The following is a 25,635-nucleotide window of genomic DNA, read 5'->3' as shown; positions in this document are numbered from 1 at the left end:
TTCGATCTCAGTCTTCCTGTCATCATTGGCCTTTAAGCTCATTGCAGTGTCAAGGTTAACCATCACCACTGCTGATCATTTTTGGCATAAAGAAAAGGAAAGCAAGGCCCTCCAAAAGTGGGAACCAGGAGTATATGTGCCTTTACCTCAGGTGCCATAGTTCAGCTGTGCAAAGAGTAAACAGATGACTCATTAAGTGTGCTCAGGCAGGTCAAGGCAGATCTTGAATTAAAAAGCAGGAATGGCTCTGGTCTCAGCAGTGGCCTAGGCCCTAAAGTTATTACAGACATTGCACTACTCAAAATGGGGGAGGGAGGGAGGAGAGAAAAACAAGACCAGTTTAAGTGATGTATACACTTTGCTTGCCAGCTTGCAATTCTATACCATACAGCATTGATAAACTACATGAAGATATAAAACCTGTTTATATATTAGAGCTGCCATTTCTTTGTCCTATTTACATAATTTGTAAGGGAAAAAAAAAAGGACAATCATTTTGTGACACACTCCCCCCAAAAGCAAATTATCTTTAAAAGAAAGGGCATTAATATATCAAAGATCAGTAAATACTGTTAATTACAGAAAAAAGATCTATAGATATAAAACACAGAAGATACAGATGTTCAGAACCTTGCTAACTTCACATACAAAGCTATAATTTAGACAGTTTACAATAAAATGTGTACATTCAAAATTTACAATTTTTATCTTCAGTTAAAAACTTCCATAGATCAGAATACAATATGCAGCCTTTTTTAATAGTCAGGAAAAATAGCCATATTTAAAATACATTGCATAAACTGCACAAAGTCAGTCATTGTACACTTCTCAACTAAGTGAAATGCAACAAACAGCACATTTAGAAGCGTCAAACCATTTTACTGTGAGATATTCTGAAACCTGTATACTTGCACTAAGATAGTTATTACATGCTAAACATGTTATGCATTTTAGCTGTTCAAGATGTATATGAAAAATTCTGAAAACACTGTGCCAAATCATGTTGCATCCAAATAATCAAAATAGGAGTGTTACAATGTTACATCTAAGAAGATTCACAGGCAATTTACGAGTTTTATAAATGGCAAATGTAGCAAAGAAGAAACTGTGCTCTGAAGGACAATGAAGAAATATATAAAATGCAAAGTAAAAACTGAATAACCTTTGCTTAAAAAATATATCTATACTGCATAGTACCTCCTGCAGACCATACGTAATAAGGACTTAATACTTGCATCACCAATATCGATGTGTGGTGCCACCTAAGTTCTATATGCATTGAAACATGATTGTAGCCTGCAGCAACAGCAAACAAAAGAATTTCTTCAAACAGTAGGGGAAAGCTCTCCAGAGGATAGAGATAAAAGTGCATGCTGCTGTCTTTTTACAAATCCACACAGAGAAAAGTGCAAACCAGAAACAGTGCATTTGTGCTTTTTACAGTCTTTTTTCTGTTTCATTCATGCTGTTCACAGGCATAACACTGTAGCAGCAAATTCTTTCAAATACCGTTTTTCCATTAAGAAAAGGAGGACTGGTGGCACATTAGAGACTAAAATTTATTTGAGCATAAGCTTTCGTGAACTATAGCTCACTTCATTGGATGCATTCGGTGGAAAATACCACCGAATGCATCCAATGAAGTGAGCTGTAGCTCACGAAAGCTTATGCTCAAATAAATTTGTTAGTCTCTAAGGTGCCACAAGTACTCCTTTTCTTTTTGCGAATACAGACTAACACGGCTGCTTCTCTGAAACCATTTTTTCCATTGGCTCCATGTGTTTTTTGGGGGATGGGTTTTTTTTCTGAATGATAAAATGCTTAATTGTTTCACAACTGATTTGAAAAAAAAAGTCATTTCTCCTGCTTATTACTACTAGTTCACAGGGAGATGGACAAAGTGTCTAGTAAACAGACTAATGTGAGAAACAAGGTGAAGGAAGAATACCTTTCACTGGACCAACTTCTGTTGATGAGAGACAAACTTTCAAGCTATACAGAGTTCTTCTTCAGGTCTGAGAAGAAGAAAAAAAGAGCTCTGCATACTCAAAAGCTTGTTTCCTTCACCAACAGAAGTTGGTCCAATAAAAGATATATTCTGGCATTCACCCTTATCTCTAATATCCTGGGACCAATACTGCATAGACTAATGTGTCTCATTTAACCATCTCCTTTGTTATGAAAAGGCAGCAGAATGATTTATCAGTTCATTAGTACATGGAAGAAAATCTTCCAAATACTTTGAATCACAAAGCAACTTAAAGAATGTCAGATATACTGGCCATCTCGGGGTGGGACATTATTCAAATAATGCAGTATCAAACCCAGAAGGCTTTTACAAGAAAGTCACAGGCAGGGACTGTGTCAAAATAGGAGAGAGGGGTATAGGACTCTGAGGTGGTTAGAGCCTAAAGAGAGTTACCAAAAAAAGCAGGTTTCATAGTTTAGATAAAATTTAAGTCAGCATTCCGTGCAGATGATGTTGGGGTTATTGTATGTGGTTTAATGCTTATAGATCATTGCACTAGCACTTGATGCACAGGTTGTAAGCATTCTGGGTCAACAAATATCATCCACAAGTTTTGCTCCGTTAATCCCACGATAGGTTACTCTACTAGGCCGAACTAAGACTCCATGGTTTGTCTTACAGGTGAAGTAGCGCTTGTCACCCACAGATCCATCATTCTTTCCCTTGGCACTTCTGAGTTCAAGTCCAAGCCATATTCCAGGTGCAAAGTCAGCAGGGCCGATGTACCTAATTGTGCCCATCTCGTTAGAGCTGGTTAGAAGGACCTGAGAACCCTCATGTAGTTTCACAGGTCCCTCAGGGTTAGTTGTAGTAGTGTTGCTCCAACTACGCCGCAGCAGCGAGCTTCTAGATCTAGTTAGGGAAATAAATTGGGCTTCTTTCAGTGAGCACACAAGGGCATTTTTTTCCTATGATTATTTTGTGCACTGACACACTGTTTCTGAAAGGCATTTTAATTTACCTTTTTAATAGATCCCATGTCAGTAGTAGGATGTTTATGCAGTTATTTACAATTAGAGCCAGCACATCACAACATATTGAAAATCAGTTCCCCTTTCACTTAGCTGATGTTAAGATCAACCTTTTCTTTATTGTAGACAATGGTATGACTAACAGAGAGCGGCATAAACAAATTGCTGTACTTATGAACAGATTAAGCCAAATCAAGTTGTGACACAGCAGGGCCAGCCAGTATTAAAGGGTCAAAATTGTGTTATAACTGAAACATATCAGATAGAACATGCTGGCGATAGAAACACATACAATATTGAATTGTGTAAAACACCATAAATACTTGGAATAAATACTTGAACAGAACACAAATTCTCCACTGAATCCAGTGAGGTACTGTACCTGAAGAGAATTCTCCTTCTCAAACAGAAATGTCCCCATATTCTTTTTTCCTTATGCAAGTCTAAGCATCATATGGCAACAGAGATCAGAAAGCTCAGTGTGCAAAAACTGAACATATAGTTAATACACTGAGAAATTTGGCTCTGTCCAATGAATTTAAGTGGTACATGGCCATAGTGCTTTGCAATGCAGAACAAGGATGCAAGAGCTGAAACTCCCTGAAAACTGTTTCAACAAAAGCTATGTGATCAAATGTGCAAAATGACAGCCCACTCTGCATTTATATCTTTACATGAGAAATAGATCATTTTCATTTGGATGCTGGGCAGACACATACAATGAAAGATAATAAAACCCTTTGCAAAAATCCATAATCTAAGTGTCAATTAATCTAATTATATTCAGCCAAGAAGAAAATAGATTTCATTTTTAAAATATCAGATTAGATTAACATGGTATATTTGAAGCAAAGTAACAAGTCAAGCAAAAAAATATGAAAGGCCACTACGGAAAGAGGACAGAATGCAATTTTTTTCCATGTTAGATATATTTCTTTTAAGCTATAGTTTGTCAACTGGAATTGGAAGAGTTCACAGTTGAAACTTTCACTCCCTGTTCTATTTTGGTGGAACAAGATCCAAGGACAAGCACAAGCAGCTCACTTCTCTTAGGACTGGTCCTGCAGTCATTCCCTCTCAGCCAGAACTCAGTGGGAGTTTTGTCTGAAAGAAGACTGCAAGAACTGGTCCTGTGCATTAATGGAAATTACACATGTGAATCGAAAGGAACCCACACCATTCAATGCAATTACATGCACATGTCAAGAGAAAAAAGTTCTGGGCTTTCTTCCAGTGATTCTAAACCACAGCTTGCCAGTTTTGCACAGTTAATACATATTTAAAGAAACACTCACTTGACAAAGGAGTTTTTCCTGTTTATCTCCTTCTGTGAAGATGCAGAAGTTGTACTTGAACTTCGTCTAAAACCTACATAAGAAAGTGAATAAATAAGGTGACTAAACTGCTTGATTTAAAAATAAAACTTGCACAACCACTTTCTTTGCTCCCATCTCATTTGCTAAGTACCCTCCCCACCACTCCTAACTAAAGCTGCTTGGGAAATGGTAAGTATTTTGTTGTGAAAAATTCCATAAGAACAAATAAATGTTCAAGAATTTTGAGGAGGAAGAGGAACAAGGGGTAGGTAAAAATAAATAAATCAAAATTTTGAAACAAACTTCCACAAAAAAATTTGTTTTGAAAAAATGCCAAAATAATTCACTAGCTCTTGTATCAAACCCAAATTATCTGTGAATCATCCCTATTCTGATCTCCTCAACAATCCCTTCTGTGCCTGAACCACTGCCCTCTGTTTTGTTTTCTTTTTGTATTAGATGGTAAAATTTTGGGCAAGAACTTTAATCATCATCAGTAAAAAGAGTACTATGGTAGCAATTGAACGCAGGGCCCTATCGTACCAAGCACTGTAAAAATACATATTAAGGCACAGTTCCTGCCCCAAAGAGCTTACAGCTTAAACAGATGCAGAAAGAGGGGAAGTTCACTTGCCCAAGGGCACACAGCAGGTCGGGGCCATGACAGGAAAATAACTCCTAGCTCCTGAGTCCCGGCCTAGCACCCTATCCGCTGGACCAAAGTGCCTTGTATTTTATATAATAAAATTTAGTGCATAAAGAGTACATAGAGCTTTACAAAACACCTTTTTAAGTCAACAGTAGACTAAGGGGCAAATATCCATTTATTGCAGTAAGTCCATTCTGAAGCCAGGGTTTGGAGGTTTTGTTTTTTGTTTTTTTGTTTTTTAAGTACAAGCAAAAACCCCAGTATATATCAATAGGGATCAAAGGAACTGTTCAAGGAAGTGAATTCATTTCTATTCACTGGATTGATGGATTGCATTCCGACACCTGAGGCAATTATTTCCTCCATTTCTGCAACTGAAGGAATTGATAGCATGTCAGTCTCCTAACTCCAATCCTACTTGCAGACAGTGACTGCTGGCTCCTTTGTAAAGGAGGGAGAAGTCAAGTAGCAATGCATCTTGGGGAACCTGGGTTGCTCTATAAGTCTGTTTTACTTTGGCCATTCAAAGAACCTGGGTGGCATGTCCAGGAAGCTGCAATTTCTCGAAATGTTCTACAGGCTATCCACAAAACCAGACCCACATTGCAGATTCTTACCTGGGAAAGAATGATTTATTTTACCTGATGAAACTTCTGTGAGGGAGTCTAAGGAACCTGTTAATCTAAAGTGAGATAACAGGTTAAGTCTCACAAATTAAAATTGTTAAATTTCAACTTTAAGAAATATATTGCTGGGCTATTTTGGCTGAAGAGCCATTGCAAGGTTTTTCAAAAGACTTAATATGTTGGATTAATTTAGGGTTGAATCCTCCCCACCATGCTAGTTAAATTTTCAATACTAAATAAATTGAGCTTCTAGTTGCCCATAAGTCAGTAAACGCAGAGTTCAGAGTCCCACAGGGGTCTTACCTCTGCCTTGTATACATAACTACAGGAAGTCTTTTGTCAACAGACAGCTAGTATTATAAAATTTTACATGCGTGTATCTAAGGATACAGAAAAAGGTACAGTATGCTCAAGATCAAGAAAACTCAGAGGAGACATCTTAAATCTTACTGAGGTGCAGGATGAAAGTTTGCCTGAGAGCATATGCAGCAACAGAAAATGCTATATATATCTATATATCTATCTATCTCTCACACTCACACACACACACACACACCTAAAGGCTACAGATAGAGTGCTGATTGCTCTGCGTGTTATAACTCAACAGTAGAAAGGGGGAAATTGTGCATCATCTTTTATGCTGCGTGGCATCGCTCTGTGATGGTCTGCCGTACTAGAAGACTGGAGGAGAAGAAAAAGGGGAAGTGGAGAAGAGAATGGGTATGTCAGTCGTGGTAACTAGACACAGGCATTGTGCTCATCCACTGGTCACAGGCACACATGGCTAGAGAGCACAGATTTATCTCTGGTATTCCTTCCCCCAAGCCCAATGGTAGTGGCTGCGATCCAATGGTGTGGGTGTTCTGGCTCCTGTTTGCAGTTTGAGAGATCTATTACCCACCAGGAAGCTATGCAGCATCCACAGGCAGATTCTTTGTACTTGAATTCTGCTCACAGTATCAGGATTTGGCCCTAAAAATGAGAGCTTTCAAAAGCACCTATTTAATTAGTTATGTCCCTAAATTTAATCACTTAGATACAGAGGCAATGGGATGGAATGAAATGTTTTTAAATTTGTGAGGTGGCTGAAACAGCCACCTGGGTATGCTTCCTGTTTATATAGCTCTGGTGCTGAGACATACTAGGTAGGACTTTTCAATAAGCTAGTCTCAGAACCAAGGGGTCTACCACCTCCCCAGCAGCAGAAATAATTGTTTTTCCTCTTTGGTTCATTCAGAATTTTTTTTCCCGTGGGAGAGGAAGTGAGAAAACGTTCTGTGACAGACATAAAACAATATCATGACTCACCTCTGCACTCTGGTTGGTGGGGCAAATATGCCATATCTGGGGAGACAACTGAAGTACTGGACCCCTCCAACTGAACCATCATTCTTGCCCTGAGGTTTGTTCAGTTCAATGCCACACCAAAAGCCTACAGTTGGGATTTGGAATTCCAATATTACTTTTACCCGGGGTAACATTAAAATTTTGTACTTAGAATAGTTAACAGATGATCAAGTTGTTGCGAATATGACTAATTTACACAACAATCTGTGTATTTAACCAAACCCAAGACAGTTTTTCCCTTACCCAGAAGTGATCTCATTAAGTCAAATTAAAATGTATGCCACCACCAAAATACAGAAGAAAAATAAGAACAGTTAACTAAATTATATTAAAATACGAACGAGATACGAATGCTATATTCAAAATAGCCCTAGAAATACTGTTGATCACTCAAAACTTTTAAACCAATTTTAAGAAAAATGGCCTATTTTAGCTACAAACAGAAAAGAAAATAAGCTTTGCATTTTATTTAAGTGAATTTAAGGCTGCTGAAAGCAGCAGATGATAAAGCTGTACTGGCAATTCCTCTGCATTTATGCCTTAATCCTGATCTCAAATGACCACTACTAAGATTCAAATGCCACTCAATGCTCATTCAGTCCTTTTCCCTCTCTAAAATCAGAAGTAGTTATTACCAATTGCAAGGCAGATTTTGTGATGCAAATACAAGTGTACAAGGAACAGGGATTGGCCAGCAATTCATTTCACATAGGCTACTGAACTGACATCAGATGGGAATAAGTTTGATCACTACCAACTTGTGAAAAGTGTCAGCTAATTATGTAAAGGTGAGAAATTCTGTATCCTATTAGCAATCCTTATGCTGTCCAGCCCCAAAAGACTCAAAATTAATTTCAAGTAATTTGGTGCCGAGGCTACAGGTTTAAGAGCAATACTAATTATCAGCTGAAGAAATAACAGTGACCTATGATTCAGAAGGGATCAGTATGTCAAAAGTTCCTTCTTTCCTGTCCACCAAAGGCAGGTGACACAAAACTATTTGAAAACGATCTGCATTGCCACCAAAAATAAACAGGGAGAAAAATCAAGTTTTTGCCAATTGCTCAGAGAGCAGAGTTCTGTATCGTTGCCTACTTTTTGCCATTTTAAATATGGCTGTTTCAAAGGTGAAGAGTTGCAATGGTGATGTTTTCTTTAAAAATAAATAAATAAATAAATAAATAAAATCTTACATGGTGACCACTCAGCTAGTCAGGAAATCCATTCACCCAATACAAGTTAAATACAGGAACATAATCACTTGAGGTTAATAGACTCTCTTGGCTTTTCCATTAAGTTCTATCGAATCTATATTAGTCTATCAAGTTAGAGAATAATGACATCTTAAATGGGGATTGCTTAACATATTTCTTGAGATGATGAATGTGGCTTGTGCCTGCTGATAGTTCATTCTGACATTTTATCTTAAGCAATTTTTTAAAAATATTGATACCACCAAGTGTCAAGACAAGGTATTGCCACTTTAAATCTCAAGCAAGAGGGCTTCCATTTAAACTAGTGGAGGTACAAATATACCAGTCACCCTAAGTGCAGACATTGCATAATTGAACCTTTTTTGCATCAATCTTATGGTTATGTTCTAGGCAGAGGTTTGGATTATGAAAGAGCTCAAAAATGATAGGAAAGCATAAGAATAACCTAGTTGGAAAAGATACATTTTCAAAAGTTATAGTTCCTATGGTTTCAGGACAACCCACCTCCATCTGAAGACACCTAACTATATAATACTGGGGGCAATTTCCAGCACCTAAGTTCTCTAGTTATCGGTAACTCCTCATCGGGCATAAAAATACAAAAAACGGTCCTGACAAGTAACTGAATTCAAACAAAAACTCTGAAAAAGCTCAATATATCACCATGACACATCTAAAAAGTGAGGAGCACTAAATGTTCTAGCAGAGCTTCAGTAACGCAAGACATCAATGTGCTCAAAAACAGCTGCATATAAAAGCCCAGGGGGAAAAAAGGTGTGCAGCCTTAAGAAAATGAATGTCAGAAAGTACAGTAATAATGCTAAAGACTGCAATGTCAAGTGACAGTCACAATTTAAAGTACCATCTTCTTCATTACTCTAGGCAGCTCCATGTCAAAGTCAAATATTCAATTATAATGAAGTGAAATTGAGATAAAACTCTTAAATTGTTGGCTTTCTGTTTTAAATATTAAGCTGCAAACATTTACATTGTTCCTAGGACATTACGCTGATTCTACAATGTAGTTTAAGAACAGATAAAATTTACCTGGTGCAAACTTTGTTGTACCATAGAATCTAACAGTGCCAGTTCTCTGCCCTACCACTAGCACTTTGTCTCCAAGCTGAATTTCTCCTTCATCAAAAGGGTTTTTTCTTGTAGATGGAGAAGCATTATTCAGTCCTGTTTAATGAAGGGGAAAAACTGAAATTAGCAGAGCAGCATTTTTGAAATGCAAAGAAGCGTACATCATGAGGTCTCTGCAGAGAGTCAGCCAACCGACCAGTCAAATATTCATATATGCTCTTAACAAAAGGTCCTGTTCCACACACACTATTTAGATAAAACATTCCTTTGCTTCAGTGGGTATTCAGTCTAATTAAAAAATGCTGGATTTAGGATTTACTTAGTTGTTAGAAGTTGTAGTAATAGTCTGAAGTGCAGTTCATCTGTAAGTGAAACTAAGAACAGCACCTCCTTCTGCAAATTTTCTAATAGTAAAATGTTACAAAAATACAAAACTTAAATTTAAGGACAAACTATCTGACAAGTGCCTCTTTTAAGTTATCACCCCAAGCAGTGACAAAGTAAAAGCAAATACATTTATACGAATATTTGACCAAACAATTAACTGACCTGCCATCCCTATTCCCAGCCTGTGAAGGTGTTCTTTAATAATACAACAGATACAGTACCAGCACTGCTTTTAGATGAGGTAGAAACTACTTTAGGCACTGCCTTTTTATTGCTGTTAGTTGAGTTCCATTTCTTGGGATGATTCTGTTTGCTCTCTAAAGAGGTAGTAGAAGAGGAAGAACTGCTGGATCCAAGGAAAGCTGACAGAGGTAATGCAAATAATTATCCAGAGATGGTATGCAGGAAAGGACAAGTCAACTAAAGCAAACAAGCATGTATGGTACAGAAGAACCTCATTAATTTACAAGGCAAGCAAGGGAGCAACCAATTAAAAGGCAAAGTTGATACTTCACAGCATGAACTTTATCCATTTATTTTCACACCAGTAGATTGTTTTTAGATATTTATAATACTTCTTGTGCTGGTAAATGTTCTAGTGTACATTTGTTAAACGAATGAAGAATTAGTAACATGAGCCCTCATCACCTCATTCTCAGTATCCAGTTTATTAAATAGTTGATGAGAAGTAGGGAAAGTGACATTTTTGTGGGTGAGTAATGGCGTGTGAACTAGCGCCTAATGTATGCATTATATACTGTATTAATATTCAAATCCTTACAATAAAATAAGAATGGGAGATAAATCACTTTTATCCCCATTTGTGAACATATTTAATAAGATTTGTCTGGTTTTAACTTTTTCTTTTAGCGCTCTCTCTCCTTTTCAGCTCTTCTTTTCTGCCCAAAAGTAACACCAGGTATGTCTACACCTCAAGCTAGAGATATAATTCCCAGCTCATGGAGGCATACCCATGCTAGCTCTGATCATACATGGGGCAGCTCCTGACACTGAGGGTACACACTATTTTTAATATGTTAGCTTGATCAGAACTAGCATGGGTGTGTCTCCTCAAGCTGGAAATTATACCACCAGATCGAAGTATAGATGTACCAACTGAATGTGAAGAAAAATTTTACCCTCTTTGTGCCTCAGTTTTCCTATCTATGAAGTTAGAGATAATGCTGCTTATCTGACTCACAGGGATGTTGTGAGGCTCTATTCATTCAATGTTTGAGATCTACGCATGGTTGGAGCTAGGACAGATTCAGTATTCATATCATTAAATCCTCTATCTTGGGGAAGGGGGGGTGTCAAAAATATGAAGTGCAACTGTTGAGAGCCAGAGCACAGATTAAAGAATGGGGTACCTAAGGAAAGTGTACAAGAAACCAAACGCTCCAAAGTTAAGATACTGGCGATCTCAACATGAACTAAAAATATAAAGTCCTAAAAAAGTATAAAAATAGTGGTTCTGAGTGTGCAACGGTAACATTCCAAACTCAAGATTTTAAAAGGTGGATGTCTAAAGTCTGTATTTAGGCACCCGATTAGGTAGCCCAATTTTCAAAAGTGCTGAGCACCAAGCACCTCCCACTGAAGTCAGAAGTGGCTGGGTTTTCAGCACTTTTTGAAAATTAAGCCAATTATTTAGGTGCCTCATTAGGAATATGGATGCCTAAAGTTAGGCTCCTACATCTTGAAACCCTGTCTCTAACTAGAACTGTTCATGAACTGAAACGTTTGGGGGGGGGGGGGGAGGATTTTTTTCTCAAGAAAAATACACTCACTCAGATGAAGGGTAGGTTTCTGTTTTGTTTTAAATAATTGCATACACTCAAAATCTTCAAAGGCAAATAGTAATATAATACGTGTTCAACTTGAGAAACCTTAGATGGGGGCTGGATTTTTATAAAGTGCTGAGCATCCACCCTCTGATAATCAGATCTCTTTGCATTGTCAAATTGAGCACCCAAAAACTGAAGCATCAGAAGTCACTAGACAATTATAAACCTACAGATCATTAGAGACTGGATTCCAATTTTAAAGGAAAAAATAATATTTTTACAGACTTAAAATGTTTTTGAAATGATTACGTTACAGAAGACGAATCTAAAAATGTTGTTACACCATTATAATTTGTTACTCAACACTCAAACGTACAAGTAATAAAAGGCTTAAAATTCTGATACTTGTTGAACAGAGTTCACAATGGAATACATGCAACCAGCAGCAGGAACACAGGGGAAAAAGATCCACCAAAACCCATAGAAAGGTTGTTCTACAGACATCTGCAACATGACGTGGTTTTCTTAGACAGAACCTAAGGCTTCGGGGGCTGGGCTCCAGGGTTATACATGTATCTGCCATGCCATGCTGCCCTGGCAGTGGGCCATATCACTCAGACTAAGACCTGAAGGGACTATCATGATTAAAGCTACGGTTTAGTCATGGCTATTTTTAGTAAAAGTCATGGACAGGTCATGGGCAGTAAACAAAAATTCTCGGCCCATGACCTGTCCATGACTTGTACTATATACTCCTCACTAAAATTTGAGCCAGGGGGCCACAGGTGCTGCGGGGGAGGAGCCACAGTGGCCCACGGGGCACTGCGCAGCCCAGGAATCCTGCTGGTGCTGGGGGGTGAGGGTTGGCGGGGCTGGCAGGCTCCCTACTCAGCTCCGCACAGCTCCCCAGAAACAGCTGGCATGTCCCTGCAGCTCCCTGAGGGAGGGAAAGCCAGGGAGGCTTTGAGCGCGGCTCCTGCCACGAGATCCAACTCTGCAGCTCCCATTGGCCGAAAACAGCAGCCAGTGGGAGCTGCGGGGGTGGTGTCTGCCATGCTGAGTCCCCTCCTACCCCCAAACTACTGCTGCTGCTGGGGCGTGGGGGGTAGTGGCCCGAGACTGCCCCAGCAGTGGCCAGTGCAGCTGGCCCATGGAATCCGTGACTTCCGTGACAGACACACAGCCTTAATCATGATGATCTAGCCTGACCTCATGCACATCACAGGCCATAGCCTCACCCACACACCCCGGTAATAGGCCCATAGCCTCTGACTGAGTTACTGAAGGCCTCAAATCTTGATCTGAAAAGTTCAAGTTAGAGAGAATCCACCATTCACTCTAGTTCAAACAAGCAAATGACCTAGACCCCACACTGCAGAGGTAGGCCAAAAAAAGAACCAACCAACCCAAGGTCTCTGACAATCTGACTGGGGGGGAGGGACATGGGGGGACTCATCCTAGGACTGCATTAGCCTTTTTCACAGCGGCATCACATTGGTCCCACTCAGATTAATCCTGCTCCTAGCGGACTGGTGTACAGGGCTGCTTGGAACTAGCATGCAGGTATACACTAGCACTGCTTTTGCAGCATATTTGAGTGCCTATAAAGAGGGGTAGGGGAAGGAAGAGACGTGATACTTCCTTTGCTCTACCTACAATTGGCCCAAAATGAATCAACAAGGGGAATTTAGTTACCTTCTTTACCAATAGTTTTCATTCCTTCTTCAGTAGCCAAAAAGGTGGATTCAGAACTAGTATCTTTTTTTAATGTAGCTAAGCCTAGGATACAAAAAAAGACAAAAAACAAATAGGATCAATAAATATCCTGGCAATTAACTATAAATAATTTTACAAAAAAAAACCCAACACATATGCAAACAGATACAGTACTGGGTTTGTAGATCACTGAACCAAAGCTCAGTGGTTTGAGCATTGGCCTGCTAAACCTAGGGTTGAGAGTTCAATCCTTGAGGGGGGCCATTTAGGGATCTGGGACAAAAATTGGGGATTGGTCCTGCTTTGAGCAGGGGGTTGAACTAGATGACCTCCTGAGGTTCCTTCCAACCCTGATATTCTATGATTAACAATAATATCATCTATGATTAACCTCAAAGTCCATCATTTCAATCTACATACATACTATAGACACTAGTAATCTTTACAGAAGAGTATGATATCTAGTATTTAGAACATGGTACAGTACTGGCAAAATGAGGACTTCTATGTCCTAATCCTGACTGATACTAGTTTCCTGTGTGACTACTGGCGAGCCGCAACTTCTCTGTGCTCTCTCCTATCCCTCTCTTCATCAGTCTGTGAAATGGGGCCAAGGTCTGCCCAGGATTCTTATTTAGTACTCGTAAAATGCGTTGGATTCTTCAAATACGAGTACTACAAAACCACAGTATTTTTATATAAAACTTCTAGTTGTAATATAATTTACCAATCACGTTAAACCACTGATACTTAAAAAAACGCTCCAAAGCAATCAAGCGATATTATAAACAAATTGCTTGCCAAATGTTTATATTGAAGCAATCTGAGTTAACACAAGTGAACAAAAAATCCTTTAAAATCACAAACATCTGATTTCCTTAAACACACTCAAAACCGAATTTTTTTGCTTTTACTATTGGAATAAGAGTACCAATTGTTAAATCTATAATTTCTGTGTATGCACGTATTTATACAAATCTGAGTTTCAACCTCATAACTTTTGTTTTCAAACCTATGAAAACGGAGTGAATATGCCAATATTAATCTAATTAAAAAGCCTCTTACACTACATAGCAACAATGTAATAACATATGTATGAACTAATATTGCTGCTTAAATACATGCTTCATGGACAAGCTATTTTGTATTCATAAGTGGTTGTCTGCTACTAGGCTAGGCAAAGAGAACAGAACCTTCCGGACGATTTTGCTGGTACTAGTGATGAGGGCAAAGCAGACTTTTTATTTAATTATATTTACTGGCTTAGGCCAGATAATATATTATTTTTGTACTTATTTATTACTGTATTCTATTTTAAGGTGTTTTATATTTCAGCATTAAGAGTCAGACATGTGAGAACATTGTTCATGGCTGGAGATACGTTTTAAAACAGAAAATCCTTGATGATCACAGTAAGAACTGGGACTAATGTGACCATTACTGATGAAATCTAATGGACTATTTAAAGAGCAAATATTTTTATCACAAATATAAATATCAAAAGTACAAATAAAAGAAAGCATTAAAAATATCTATATACAATATTAAAGGTAAGGTTTGACAGAACTCTGCAGTCCATCTACAATGTTTATAGAAGATGTACTAATTATTTTGCACGGCCTGTAGCGCAAATAATTTATTGGTGGTTAAGGCAATAAAGAAATTTACTCCAGTAACGTAAGTAAATGTTTCAGAAGAAAGCTCTGTATTTGCAACTTTATTCTCCCATCCTACCAAGTGACTCCACCAGGCATATTAAGATAAATAGGCCCTTTGGCATAAGAGTATCTTACAATGGCAGCTCACTACATACTGCTTACACATGTAAGCCCTAGTGGGTGCACCAGGTGTAACTTACACTGATTTTGTCTTAAAGCAAGTGTCAAATATTTGGATTTATATAGACGGCTAGGCACAGCCGTGTCAAAAAACAGGTTCATCACAAACTGATGTCACGAATGCATTGCCTTGGAGAAAAACAATCCTTTTCCATTTTAGTCAAGATCTTCTGAAAATAAATCATAGCTCAATCTTAACAAACAACTGTCTTATGGCTCACAATACTATGAGTGGACCAAACAACCAAAATGAAGACTGTTTTATAGAAAGAGATAGCAAAACTGTAAAGTGGGTGGCCTAAGCTAATAAATGTAATTATTTTATTGAAGTGTAGCATTTTATGCAAGGTGTCAGTTTTTCCACATCATGTTAAACTGCCTGGATGTTAAGTTAATTGTCTAAGTTGATATGATTAGGACAAGGCATTTCAAAAAAAGATGAGTTCCGTGGAGCATATCATTTTTCAGATCAAATCGTAACCATGCAACTTATACTATACAAATGCCCCATTTCTAGCAAAGGTCAGACAGGGAACTTCAAACTTTCTGAAGTATGTCAGTGTGTAGAAAATTCTGGCTGTTCAATTATTTTTAATGGTCACAGAACAGCACGTCTACCACATGGACATGACAGCAAGAGTCAAATGACTTTTGCAGGTCATCCCAAATCACTGCCAAAAAAATTTATTCCACCATCCCATCATGTTGTCTGTATATGCTGCATATTTTACAGTTAAAAAAGGAATGTTTTAGAAGATTTTAATAATTTTGTAGGAATATATTTACACCCCTCCACCTGTAAAGTCATGCTGCTTTACTATTAAGGGTCCAACTGGGCAGGACTGAGAGAGAGAGGAAATTATAGAACAATCCATTTAATAGCATTATTTTTACATCATTTAATCAAGATCAGGGCCCATTTGTATATGCTAGGCACTGTACAACACATAAGAGAGTCCCTGCCCCAAAAGCTTAGAAGCTAAATTGACAAGAAAGGCAAAGGGTGGAGGAAAAGGAATATTATCTTGACTTTACAGATGGGGACCTGAGGTACAGAGAGATTTGCCTAAACTAAGGTCACACAGGAAGTCTGTGACAGAGCCAGGAATTAAACCCAGATCTCCTAAGCCCCCACCCACTGACTTAAACACAAGAATCTCTCTCCCTCCAGGTGTGTTCTTCGTTTCTCAGATGAACGAATTCATTGCCTTGACACAATGTAGTTATTAAAATAGCTTCTAATTATTTTTGCCAGAAGGGTTTTTATTGAAGAAATTGGTGTTAATACTTTTTACAGTATTTTAATACTTGTATACAGCTGCATATACACTTTGTGTATATGTGTTTCCTGATGTGTTTTCCTCGACAGTTTGACAACCTGCTGATCAAGTCAAATAAAATCCACATAATTAAAGCAAAGCGATTTTAGACATTCACAGAGATCATCTCCAATCAGAAACGGCTATAAAAGCTTCAGAGCGTGTGCTATGGTAAGCCTTCCCCAAATAGTATATCAATATGTAATGTTAGATCCCCTTAGTATATTATACCACCAAAATGACCATTAAATGAGAACAGAACCTTTAGTCGCTTTAAAGCTACCCCTGGCTCAGCCCTAGAAAAAGACATAGCAATTGTCTTACCAGAATTGGGCAACAGTGTAAATAGTCCCATATCTTACCTTCTAGCAATCAACGTTACATAATGCTGCAGGGGATTGTAAAAAGGCATAACACACCAGTGCTATAGTATAATGACGTACCAAATGGTAGAACATTAATTTTTTACTGTGATTGAGCCATAGGGCCTGATCCTGAGCAATAAGCACCTGTAGTTTAAAGCTATTTCAATGTGAGTGACAGATGCTCAACATCTCTCAGCACCAACAACTTCAGTTAATGAAAAGGCATAATTAATAAATGTCATACTACTTTCTTATCCCAAGAGGATGAATTAACTACAAGCTAGGATTTTAATATAAAAAGATACGCAAAATTACTGTCTGATTTTTGGAGATACTAGCTTTATAAAAAAAATTAATTTACCAGTATTCACTTTTGAAGTTATATGCGTTACATCGATTTTCTTGGACTTTACCAAACTAGATCGTGTGGAAGGACTTCTGACAAAATTCTTCTTGAGATCTGAAGCCTTACTTATTTTAGAAAGAGGTGCAAAGATACCTAGAGAATTTAAAAAAAACAAAAAAAAACATGCATCTCTTTCTGTATGCAGTATGTAAACCAAGAGAAGCAGTAATGCAACAAAAAAAATCTAGCTATTCTCTCTTAGGTTACTCTGTTTAACATAGTATCTCAGTGCCTCAATCATTAATGGATTGTTATACTCACACCTGGTGAGGTAGGGAAGTACTATTCCTATTTTATAGATGGGAAAATCATTTGCTCTATCCTGTGCCTCAGTGCTCTGCCCAGCATCTCATGGAATGTTTGTGGCTGAGCTGGAAACTGAGATTGACCATCCCTCAGCACAAGCTCCTGTATCATCCCACAGGTGGAAATGAAATGCCAAGCAAATTTACAACACACACACCTCAATTTGACAAACAAAGAAAAGAGACTACATCACATTCCTTTGAGGGTTATGCTGGAGAGAAATTTTAAGAAGGGCATATCTGTATGAATGCTCAAACAAATCTTTTTCAAAGTGGAAGGCCAGGTAAACTATGAGAGAAAATGTCAAATAGAAAAGAAACAAATTACAATATGGCTGTGAGAAAAGCAAATAACCATTGAAGATGGCAAAACTGGAAAGATACTACATTGCAGTTTCAAGGAAGTAATCAGAAATGACTTCTTTTGCAACACTTAGAACTGATGAAGTTAGGAGCAATTAAAGGAATTTACAAAGTAGAAAAATCTGGGACAAATAATTTGTATTTATCGACCTAAAGACGACTCATCTAATCAAACCAATGTTTTTCTTTTTTTTTTAATTAAGGTTTCTAAGTATCTCTAAAACATCTAGAAAATAAAGTTATACCACATCTTGGTGCACACTTGAAGTACTGGACTTTTCCAACACTTCCGTCATTCTTTCCTTCTGGTTCATCCAGTTCTACACCAGCCCATTGCCCACTGGCAAATTCTGTTGTGCCACAAAACCTTAATGTACCAACCTAAAAAAAAGAATTAACACAGAATGACTTTGTGAATAATAAATAAATATCATGTCCATTAGATACTATGTAAGATAATAAGTCATCTCCAGATCCATGATCACTATACACACTGATTGATTTAGTTGGGGATTGGTCCTGCTTTGAGCAGGGGGTTGGACTAGATGACCTCCTGAGGTCCCTTCCAATCCCGATATTCTGTGATTGCCACTTTCACATTTCTCTGCGTTCCTTGAGTGCAGAGATCCTTTTCCTTCAAGAATGCCAGCCAGTAAGTGTTCTAAGATATAAGAGACAGGACTAAGTCACCTCAGGTTGAACAAAAGCAGTATTTATTGGCAGGTATCACAATAGAAAGGAGTCACAGACAACATGTACCATTAGACAATGACATCACTTCAACAAAATACTGCAGTGCACATCTTACTGAGCAGGGTTCATTCATTTTGACTTCAAAGGGTAACTCACCTGCTTAAAGTTAGGCACATGCTTAAGAATCCTGAAGAATATAGGCCTCTACCAGATGAGGGAGGGAGATTATAAAATAAAACAAAACACATTCAGACTATCCCTAAAATTTAAAGATAAGCTGCAAAGGAATTTATTTTCGAAGAGTCCATGACCTTTATTCCATCTTGCCGATGGAAAAAAAAAAAAAAAAAAGCCTAAAAAATTGTTTTTGTTTTTAATCTAGATGCTGCTTTAAAAAAAAAAAAAAAGGATCAGGAGCATTGAGACCGTCTTCTCTGATTTTGCCAATGGACATCTTCTGGTCTCAGCAGATGTGTATTACAAGCTCACAAACCTTAATTTAAGGGGCAGGGTGCTGAATCATTAACAAAGATGTCCTTTCTCCCAACAGTTTGAGATGGTGGATTTACATCAGTTTTAAAACTTAGGGTTTTTTAATTAGTCTTACTAAAAATAAAAAATCTCCCTCTTTCAATTACTCAGCTTTCAGTCTTTTGTGTTGCTAGTTTATCACTATAATTTCAAGGGCAGATAAGGTATTGGGGTGGAGGGGAAGGGAGTGTTAACATTAGAAATTCAGCAAACGGAAGCCCCCCGACGCCCCCTTTTAAAAAATGTATTTAAACAATCGTTCAGACTAGCCTTCTTTATATATCAGAAAGCAGCAATAAAGGGGGAGAGCCTCCTTCCTCTCTCCCCGTTTTACCTGTCCCCTTTAAATTTGACTATTATAGGATTACTTAATCCAGAGGTCCCCAAACTGTGAGGCATGCTCCCCTAGAGGGATGTGGAGGAACGCCTGGGGGGGAACGTGACTGAGGCCCAGGCCCACCCTCACGGGGAGGCGGGGAAGGAGCGACACACAGCAGCTGCCCCCCCACCCCTGCCCCCAGCTGTGGCCCCAGCCTCAGCCCCCTTACTCTTGTCCATGTCCCTGTCTCCCGGAGCCACGACCCCGCTCCTGGCCACGGCTGCAGGCCTGACAGGGGCAAATGGGGGGTGTGAGGTAAAAAGTTTGGGGACCACTAACAATTTATATCCACAAACTCTGGCCTCTGACAGCCTATTGGAGGTGCAGCACTTTAGTCGCATCTTTTCAGACTGAAGGGCTCCAAGTCTAGAAAACTTCATCCATATAGAGTGAAAGTGTTACTGTTTACAGAATCATAGAATATCAGGGTTGGAAGGGACCTCAGGAGGTCATCTAGTCCAACCTCCTGCTCAAAGCCGGACCAATCCCCAACTAAATCATTCCAGCCAGGGCTTTGTCAAGCCTGACCTTAAAAACTTCTAAGGAAGGAGATTCAACCACCTCCTGTAATTATACCTCATGTAATGCATTCCAGTGTTTCACCACCCTCCTAATGAAAAAGTTTTTCCTAATATCCAATCTAAACCTCCTCCACTGCAACTTGAGACCATTACTCCTTGTTCTGTCATCTGCTACCACTGAGAACAGTCTAGATCCATCCTCTTTGGAACCCCCTTTCAGGTAGTTGAAAGCAGCTATCAAATCCCCCCCTCATTCCTCTCTTCCGCAGACTAAACAATCCCAGTTCCCTCAGCCTCTCCTCATAAATCATGTGTTCCAGTCCCCTAATTATTTTTGTTGCCCTCCGCTGGACGTTTTCCAATTTTTCCACATCTTTCTTGTAGTGTGGGGACCAAAACTGGACACAGTACTCCAGATGAGGCCTCACCAATGCCGAATAGAGGGGAACGATCACATCCCTCGATCTGCTGGCAATGCCCCTACTTATACATCCCAAAATGCCATTTGCCTTCTTGGCAACAACGGCACGCTCTTGACTCATATCCAGCTTCTCGTGCACTGTAACCCCTAGGTCCTTTTCTGCAGAAGATGTTCAGTGCTCTGGTGCAATGTCAAAGTAAAAACTAGCATTCTATGTATGTAACTGAAATAAGTACAAACTTCTTTCTTCTAGTTCTGAAGCTTTTATTGACTTGCAGCTCGAGTATTTTTGATGGCTGTTATTTTCTTCTTCACTTTCATTGTGTAATTGTTTCTGGTTAAACAACTTTCATATGTTAATCATCTTGTCAGAACAAGCAGTTTCTTGTATACATTTCAGTTAGCATGCCTTTTGTATAGCTAATGATTGTGTCACCTTTCCTGACCCAATTTCAGTAACATGTCAAATGCAAATTCAAAATGGAAGCTGCTTCATACATTGCGAGGGAAAGTTTTTGAATTGAAATGACCAAATTATAAATCTAAAGTTAATATCATAAAAATCAAATATGCAAGTACTGTTGTCACAGGTGCATGAAAATCCAAATGCTGAATTCTGCTCTTATAAATAGATGTTTCAGCAAATTTTGCATGTGTGCTTATGGCAATCTTTAAAAACATCCTATAGCTTTTAAATCATTTCTAAATCCTTGCTACCTACAAGAAGAGGAAAAAGTATATGACTTCATATATACCAATATAGTTACCAGTAGAACAACAAGTTACCAAACTTATCTAGTTTAAAGCAATTAAAATTTGAGCTGCAGTTATTTAACTAAAGTACTACTCATTGCTCCTTAGATTATATTCCTACCTCTATAACATGGCAGTGTTTCATCAAAGGAGATGTTAGCTGCATTGCACCAATGAAATTAAACAACTAACAGCTAAGCAGAATTAAATGTACCTTTTACCAGTTTCTGGAAATGGAAACTAGATTAATTTTAAGGAATATAAATTCTTGTCTCAAGATCCTGCAAATGGTATTTGTGAGCCCTGGAAGCATTTTGGACCCATACCCTATAAAGACTAAGACCTACTTATTTATTATGATGGACTGTTAAGGAAGGGTTTGCAGGTTAAAAAAAAAAAAAAAAAAAAAAAAAAAAAGATTTTGCCTGCCAAAACCTGCTTTTCACAACAGTGAAAAAGTTTCACTATTACATAAGCTTTCAGCTTCTCATGAGGGGATTTTCCTTTCCACCTGTTTTCCAGCAATGGAAATATTTTCGCATCTCTACTGTCATCCACATCTCATACCTTCCAGAAGTTATTTTACATTTACAGATAAGAAATCAGTTTCAAACATACTACAAATGCCCCATTCACAGGAGATTACTTGTGCAGTTTCAAATTTGCTCACGTACCTTTTGTCCTGCAATAACAACACGATCTCCAAGTTTCAAGCCAAGTGACATAAGCATGGCCTTGCCAGTGACATGATCATAGTTTGGAAGCTTGGCCTTTGAGATGTCACATGACAGAGGCACTGCATCCAACAGCATCTGCTTGATTTCTTTTGCACTTGCTGCAGCATCTGCCATCTCCAATGGCATATCTACCGGATCAGGAACCACGTCTGCTGGACTCTGTTCTTTGTCATTCTATATAAACAGGGTAGAATAATTAAAAGACTTAACATAAAGACAGGCCAAAACTTGGCTGTGCAGAAGTAGTGTCCACGTATAAAATTTAAAATCCCCTTGCTATCATTTTTGTTGTTAGTAACGAGCAGCCAAAATTTTCAAACATGCATACATAAAAATATTAAATAGGCATTTGACTGAGACAAAATACAGCATTTTAAAGTGCATGGTATGAAGGACTAAGAAAATAGACTACCATGATGTTCTGAAAGTTTCCACACCATCATTGGCACACAAACTAAGGATTCTCCAAGTGGCCTTAATACAATTGATATTTGCTCGTTAAAAATTTTTTTTATTGTATATAGTCCCTGGAACTAGTTGACCAAAAGCAGCCCACTGAAAAGCTACTAGCTGGCAATGGCTTTCCATCATTACCAACTTGCACCAAATCTGATATGGTGAGCCAAACCATGGTCTATGCTACAATTTTTGATGAGGTTTTTAACTAGGTTGTGATATGCTTGGCTCTAACATGGCTTGTGTCTGCTCACAACATCGGATGCCTAGTATTTGGTTAGTAACTAAGGAGCTAACAAGGCTTCATTCTCAGTGGTTAAGTTGCCACGTAGTTGTAGCCCAGTTTACTGGTCCTCCCGTCTCTCAGTTATTGCTAGTGCATCCCAAAGAACACTGTCCATGTGCTGCATGCATGCATCCTGGAAACTTTATTTCAAAGCAATATGAAAAGGCTACCTAGACTTTCCTAGAAGGTAGGATACAAAGACTGTTCGGTAGCTACAGCAGACACAAATAAGGTTGCCATGGCTGTATGTGAAAACAGCTGCCCCATGGGCAATTTAGCTATGCTTGTTGTAATCCAGGTCAGATTATTATTTAGCATTTATATTATGATAGCATCTAAAGGATACCAGGTTGAGACTCACTGTAAAAAACATGATAAATGACAGTCCCTGCTCCAAAGTACAAATGAGAGCATCATGAACTGGCTTCAAATACATGGCTGTACTTTATTATTGACAGGCCTTAGAAGACAGACTTTCTATGCATGGAAAAACATTGATGCTCTTAGTCTAGTTCCAAATGGACAATGAAATCTAAGGGCTTGGCTACATTTGCAGCTGTAGAGCGCTTTGAGTTAAACCGGCCTTTGAAGAGCATAGTAGGGAAAGTGCTGCAGACTGTCAACACTGACAGCTGCAAGCACCCTAGCATGGCCACATTCACGGCACTTGCAGTGGCATTGGGAGCAGTACATTATGGACAGCAATCCCACAGAGCACCTCTTTCCATTCTGGTGCTGTGGCTGGTGGGAAGGGGGTGGGGGTGTGGGGCATTCTGGATCCTGCCCCAACGCCCCGTGATGCATCACTTCGCATCCCAGCAATCCCTGCGTTTCTGTCCAGATTTGGCGCCATCTTTCAACCGTTTCTGTGCGGTGCACTCTGTCTTCCCTTTTGGTCTGCGGGAATGGAGCCAGAACTGCTGAGGAGGATGCTGACAAGTCTTGCCAGCACGTCACGTTTGGCAGTCGAGTTATTCCCTATGATCCAAAGCGACAGTGAGGAGTCTGACGAGAATACTGAGTTGTATAACGCATATGACACAAAATTGCTTGTCTCATTCACGGACATGCTCTCCACCATGGAATGCCGCTTTTGGGCTCGGGAAACGAGCACTGAGAGGTGGGATCACATCATTCTGCAAGTCTGGGATGATGAGCAGTGGCTGCAGAACTTTCGGCTGAGAAAAGCCACTTTCATGGGACTGTGTGAGGAGCTCGCCCCCACCCTGCGGCGCAAGGACACGAGATTGAGAGTTGCCCTGACAGTGGAGAAGTGGGTGACTATTTCAATCTGGAAGCTGACAACTCCAGACAGCTACCAATTGGTCGCTTACCAGTTTGGAGTGGGAAAGTCAACCGCTGGAATTGTGTTGATGCAAGTTTGTAGGGCCATTAATCTCATCCTGCTCAGAAGAACCGTGATTCCGGGTAACGTGCATGACCTTGTGGCTGGCTTTCAACAAATGGGTTTCCCTAACTGCGGAGGGGCGATAGATGGGACACATGTTCCTATTCTGGCACCAGACCACCTAGCCTCCGAGTACATTAATTGGAAGGAGTATTTCTCCATGGTTCTCCAGGAGCTTGTGGATCACCCTGGGCGTTTCATTGACATTAATGCAGGCAGGCCCGGAAAGGTGCATGACACACGCATCTTTCGGAACACTGGATTGTTCAAGAAGCTGCAAGCTGGGACTTTTTTCCCCAGACCAGAACATCACTGTAGGGGAAGTTGAAATGCCCATTGTGATCCTTGGAGACCCCGCTTACCCTTTAATGCCGTGGCTCATGAAACCCTACACAGGGAGCCTGGACAGCAGCCAGGAATGGTTCAACTACAGGCTGAGCCAGTGCCGAATGACTGTGGAGCATGCTTTTGGCCATTTGAAGGGCCGCTGGCGCTCTCTTTATGGGAAGCTGGACTTGGCAAAGCCAGCATCCCTGTGGTTATATCCACGTACTGTACCTTCCAAAATATTTGGGAAGGGAAGGGTGAAAGCTTCACTCAGGCATGGGCCTCGGAGGTTCGACACCTGGAGGCTGAATTTGCACAGCCAGAGAGCAGGGCTATTAGAGGGGCCCAGCATGGGGCTGCAAGGATTAGGGATGCCTTGAGGGAGCAATCTGAGGCTGAAAGCCACCAGTAATGTCTGTTGCTCTGCACGGGAGTTAAGTGCAGTGGCTGTGTTTGGTACACTGAATTGTAGTGCTTGTTGCTTTCCTGGGCTAAGGTATATTTTGCTTTATGCACTAATAAAGTATGTTTTCAAAGTGAAAAACTCCATTTATTGAAAAGAAAATTCATTTATTGAAATAAAAACAAAGTAACACAGCAATAACACAATGGCAAGGGGGTGGGGTGGGGACCGGTTCATGCACAGACTTGAGTATGTCCTGATTTCATACTCTGGAATCCTGTCTGGAGTGCTGTGCACTGAGTGCTGCACTTCAGGATGGTTATAAGGCATGTTGAGAGGGGTTAAGTGCAGTGGATAAGGGTCGTAGTTTTCATGGGGGGATGGTGAAGCTAGGGGTGTAGGAGGCAGCTGGGGGCAGTAAGAACCTGGATGTTGCGGAAAGTGGGTTGGAGGGGACATGGGGGAACAAGGGAAAGAGTTTTGGGACAAGGCTGCAGGGGGGTCGAGCACAGTTGTGCTCTGCCTGCATGGTGATGAGCGCCTGGATAGAGTCTGCTTAGAGCTCCATTATGCCGATCAGCCGATCCGTGCTTTGCTGCCAGAGCATCGTGTTTTGCTGCCGGCGATCCTCATTCTTCTGGCGGATCCTCCTTTCACTCTCCCTCCACTTCTGTGCCTTTCGATTCTCTTCCATAGATTGCTGCATCACTTCCTGCAGCATGTCTTCTTTGCTTTTATGGGGCCTTTTCCTGAGTGCTCTCAGTCTGTCGGCCAGTGATAACACCAGCGGCTGAGATCTCAAGGTTGCATCTATACAGTCAAAATGCAACACTTAACAGAGGAAGCACTGTACACACCAGACAGAGCAATGATTCCCCTGCACTTAAGGAGGGCAATCACAGTCCATACAAAACCACACTTTGCCTGTCCCAAAGCAAGCACACAGTGGCACGTTAGCCTGACTGGGACAAGAACCACGCTGGCTCTCCCAATAAA

At 39.7% G+C, this 25,635-nt stretch overlaps 1 protein-coding gene across 4 annotated transcripts in view; it reads right to left on the bottom strand.

Moving 5' to 3' along the window:
• Positions 1-406: 406 nt before the first annotated feature.
• CLIP4 (CAP-Gly domain containing linker protein family member 4) overlaps positions 407-25,635 on the bottom strand; it is a 53,504-nt gene continuing 28,275 nt past the window's right edge. For 3 of the 4 annotated variants that reach the window (XM_038396869.2, XM_043511639.1, XM_043511638.1), the window contains 10 exons: positions 21,697-21,933; positions 17,970-18,105; positions 17,012-17,149; positions 13,108-13,191; positions 9,847-9,987; positions 9,200-9,334; positions 6,900-7,023; positions 5,583-5,647; positions 4,296-4,368; positions 1,649-2,881 (listed from right to left, as the gene is read on the bottom strand). In XM_038396869.2, the coding sequence (XP_038252797.1) occupies positions 2,560-2,881; positions 4,296-4,368; positions 5,583-5,647; positions 6,900-7,023; positions 9,200-9,334; positions 9,847-9,987; positions 13,108-13,191; positions 17,012-17,149; positions 17,970-18,105; positions 21,697-21,933 (1,455 nt within the window). In that variant the 3' untranslated portion in view covers positions 1,649-2,559. Of the gene's footprint in view, positions 2,882-4,295; positions 4,369-5,582; positions 5,648-6,899; positions 7,024-9,199; positions 9,335-9,846; positions 9,988-13,107; positions 13,192-17,011; positions 17,150-17,969; positions 18,106-21,696; positions 21,934-25,635 lie in introns of all 4 variants that reach the window. The other variant, XM_038396872.2, reaches the window with a different exon arrangement.

The sequence above is a fragment of the Dermochelys coriacea genome, chromosome 3 (genome assembly GCF_009764565.3).
Source record: "Dermochelys coriacea isolate rDerCor1 chromosome 3, rDerCor1.pri.v4, whole genome shotgun sequence".
NCBI classification, from domain to species: domain Eukaryota; kingdom Metazoa; phylum Chordata; order Testudines; family Dermochelyidae; genus Dermochelys; species Dermochelys coriacea.
The sequence above is the reverse complement of the archived record's forward strand: the minus strand, read 5'-3'. Positions and strand labels throughout refer to the sequence as shown.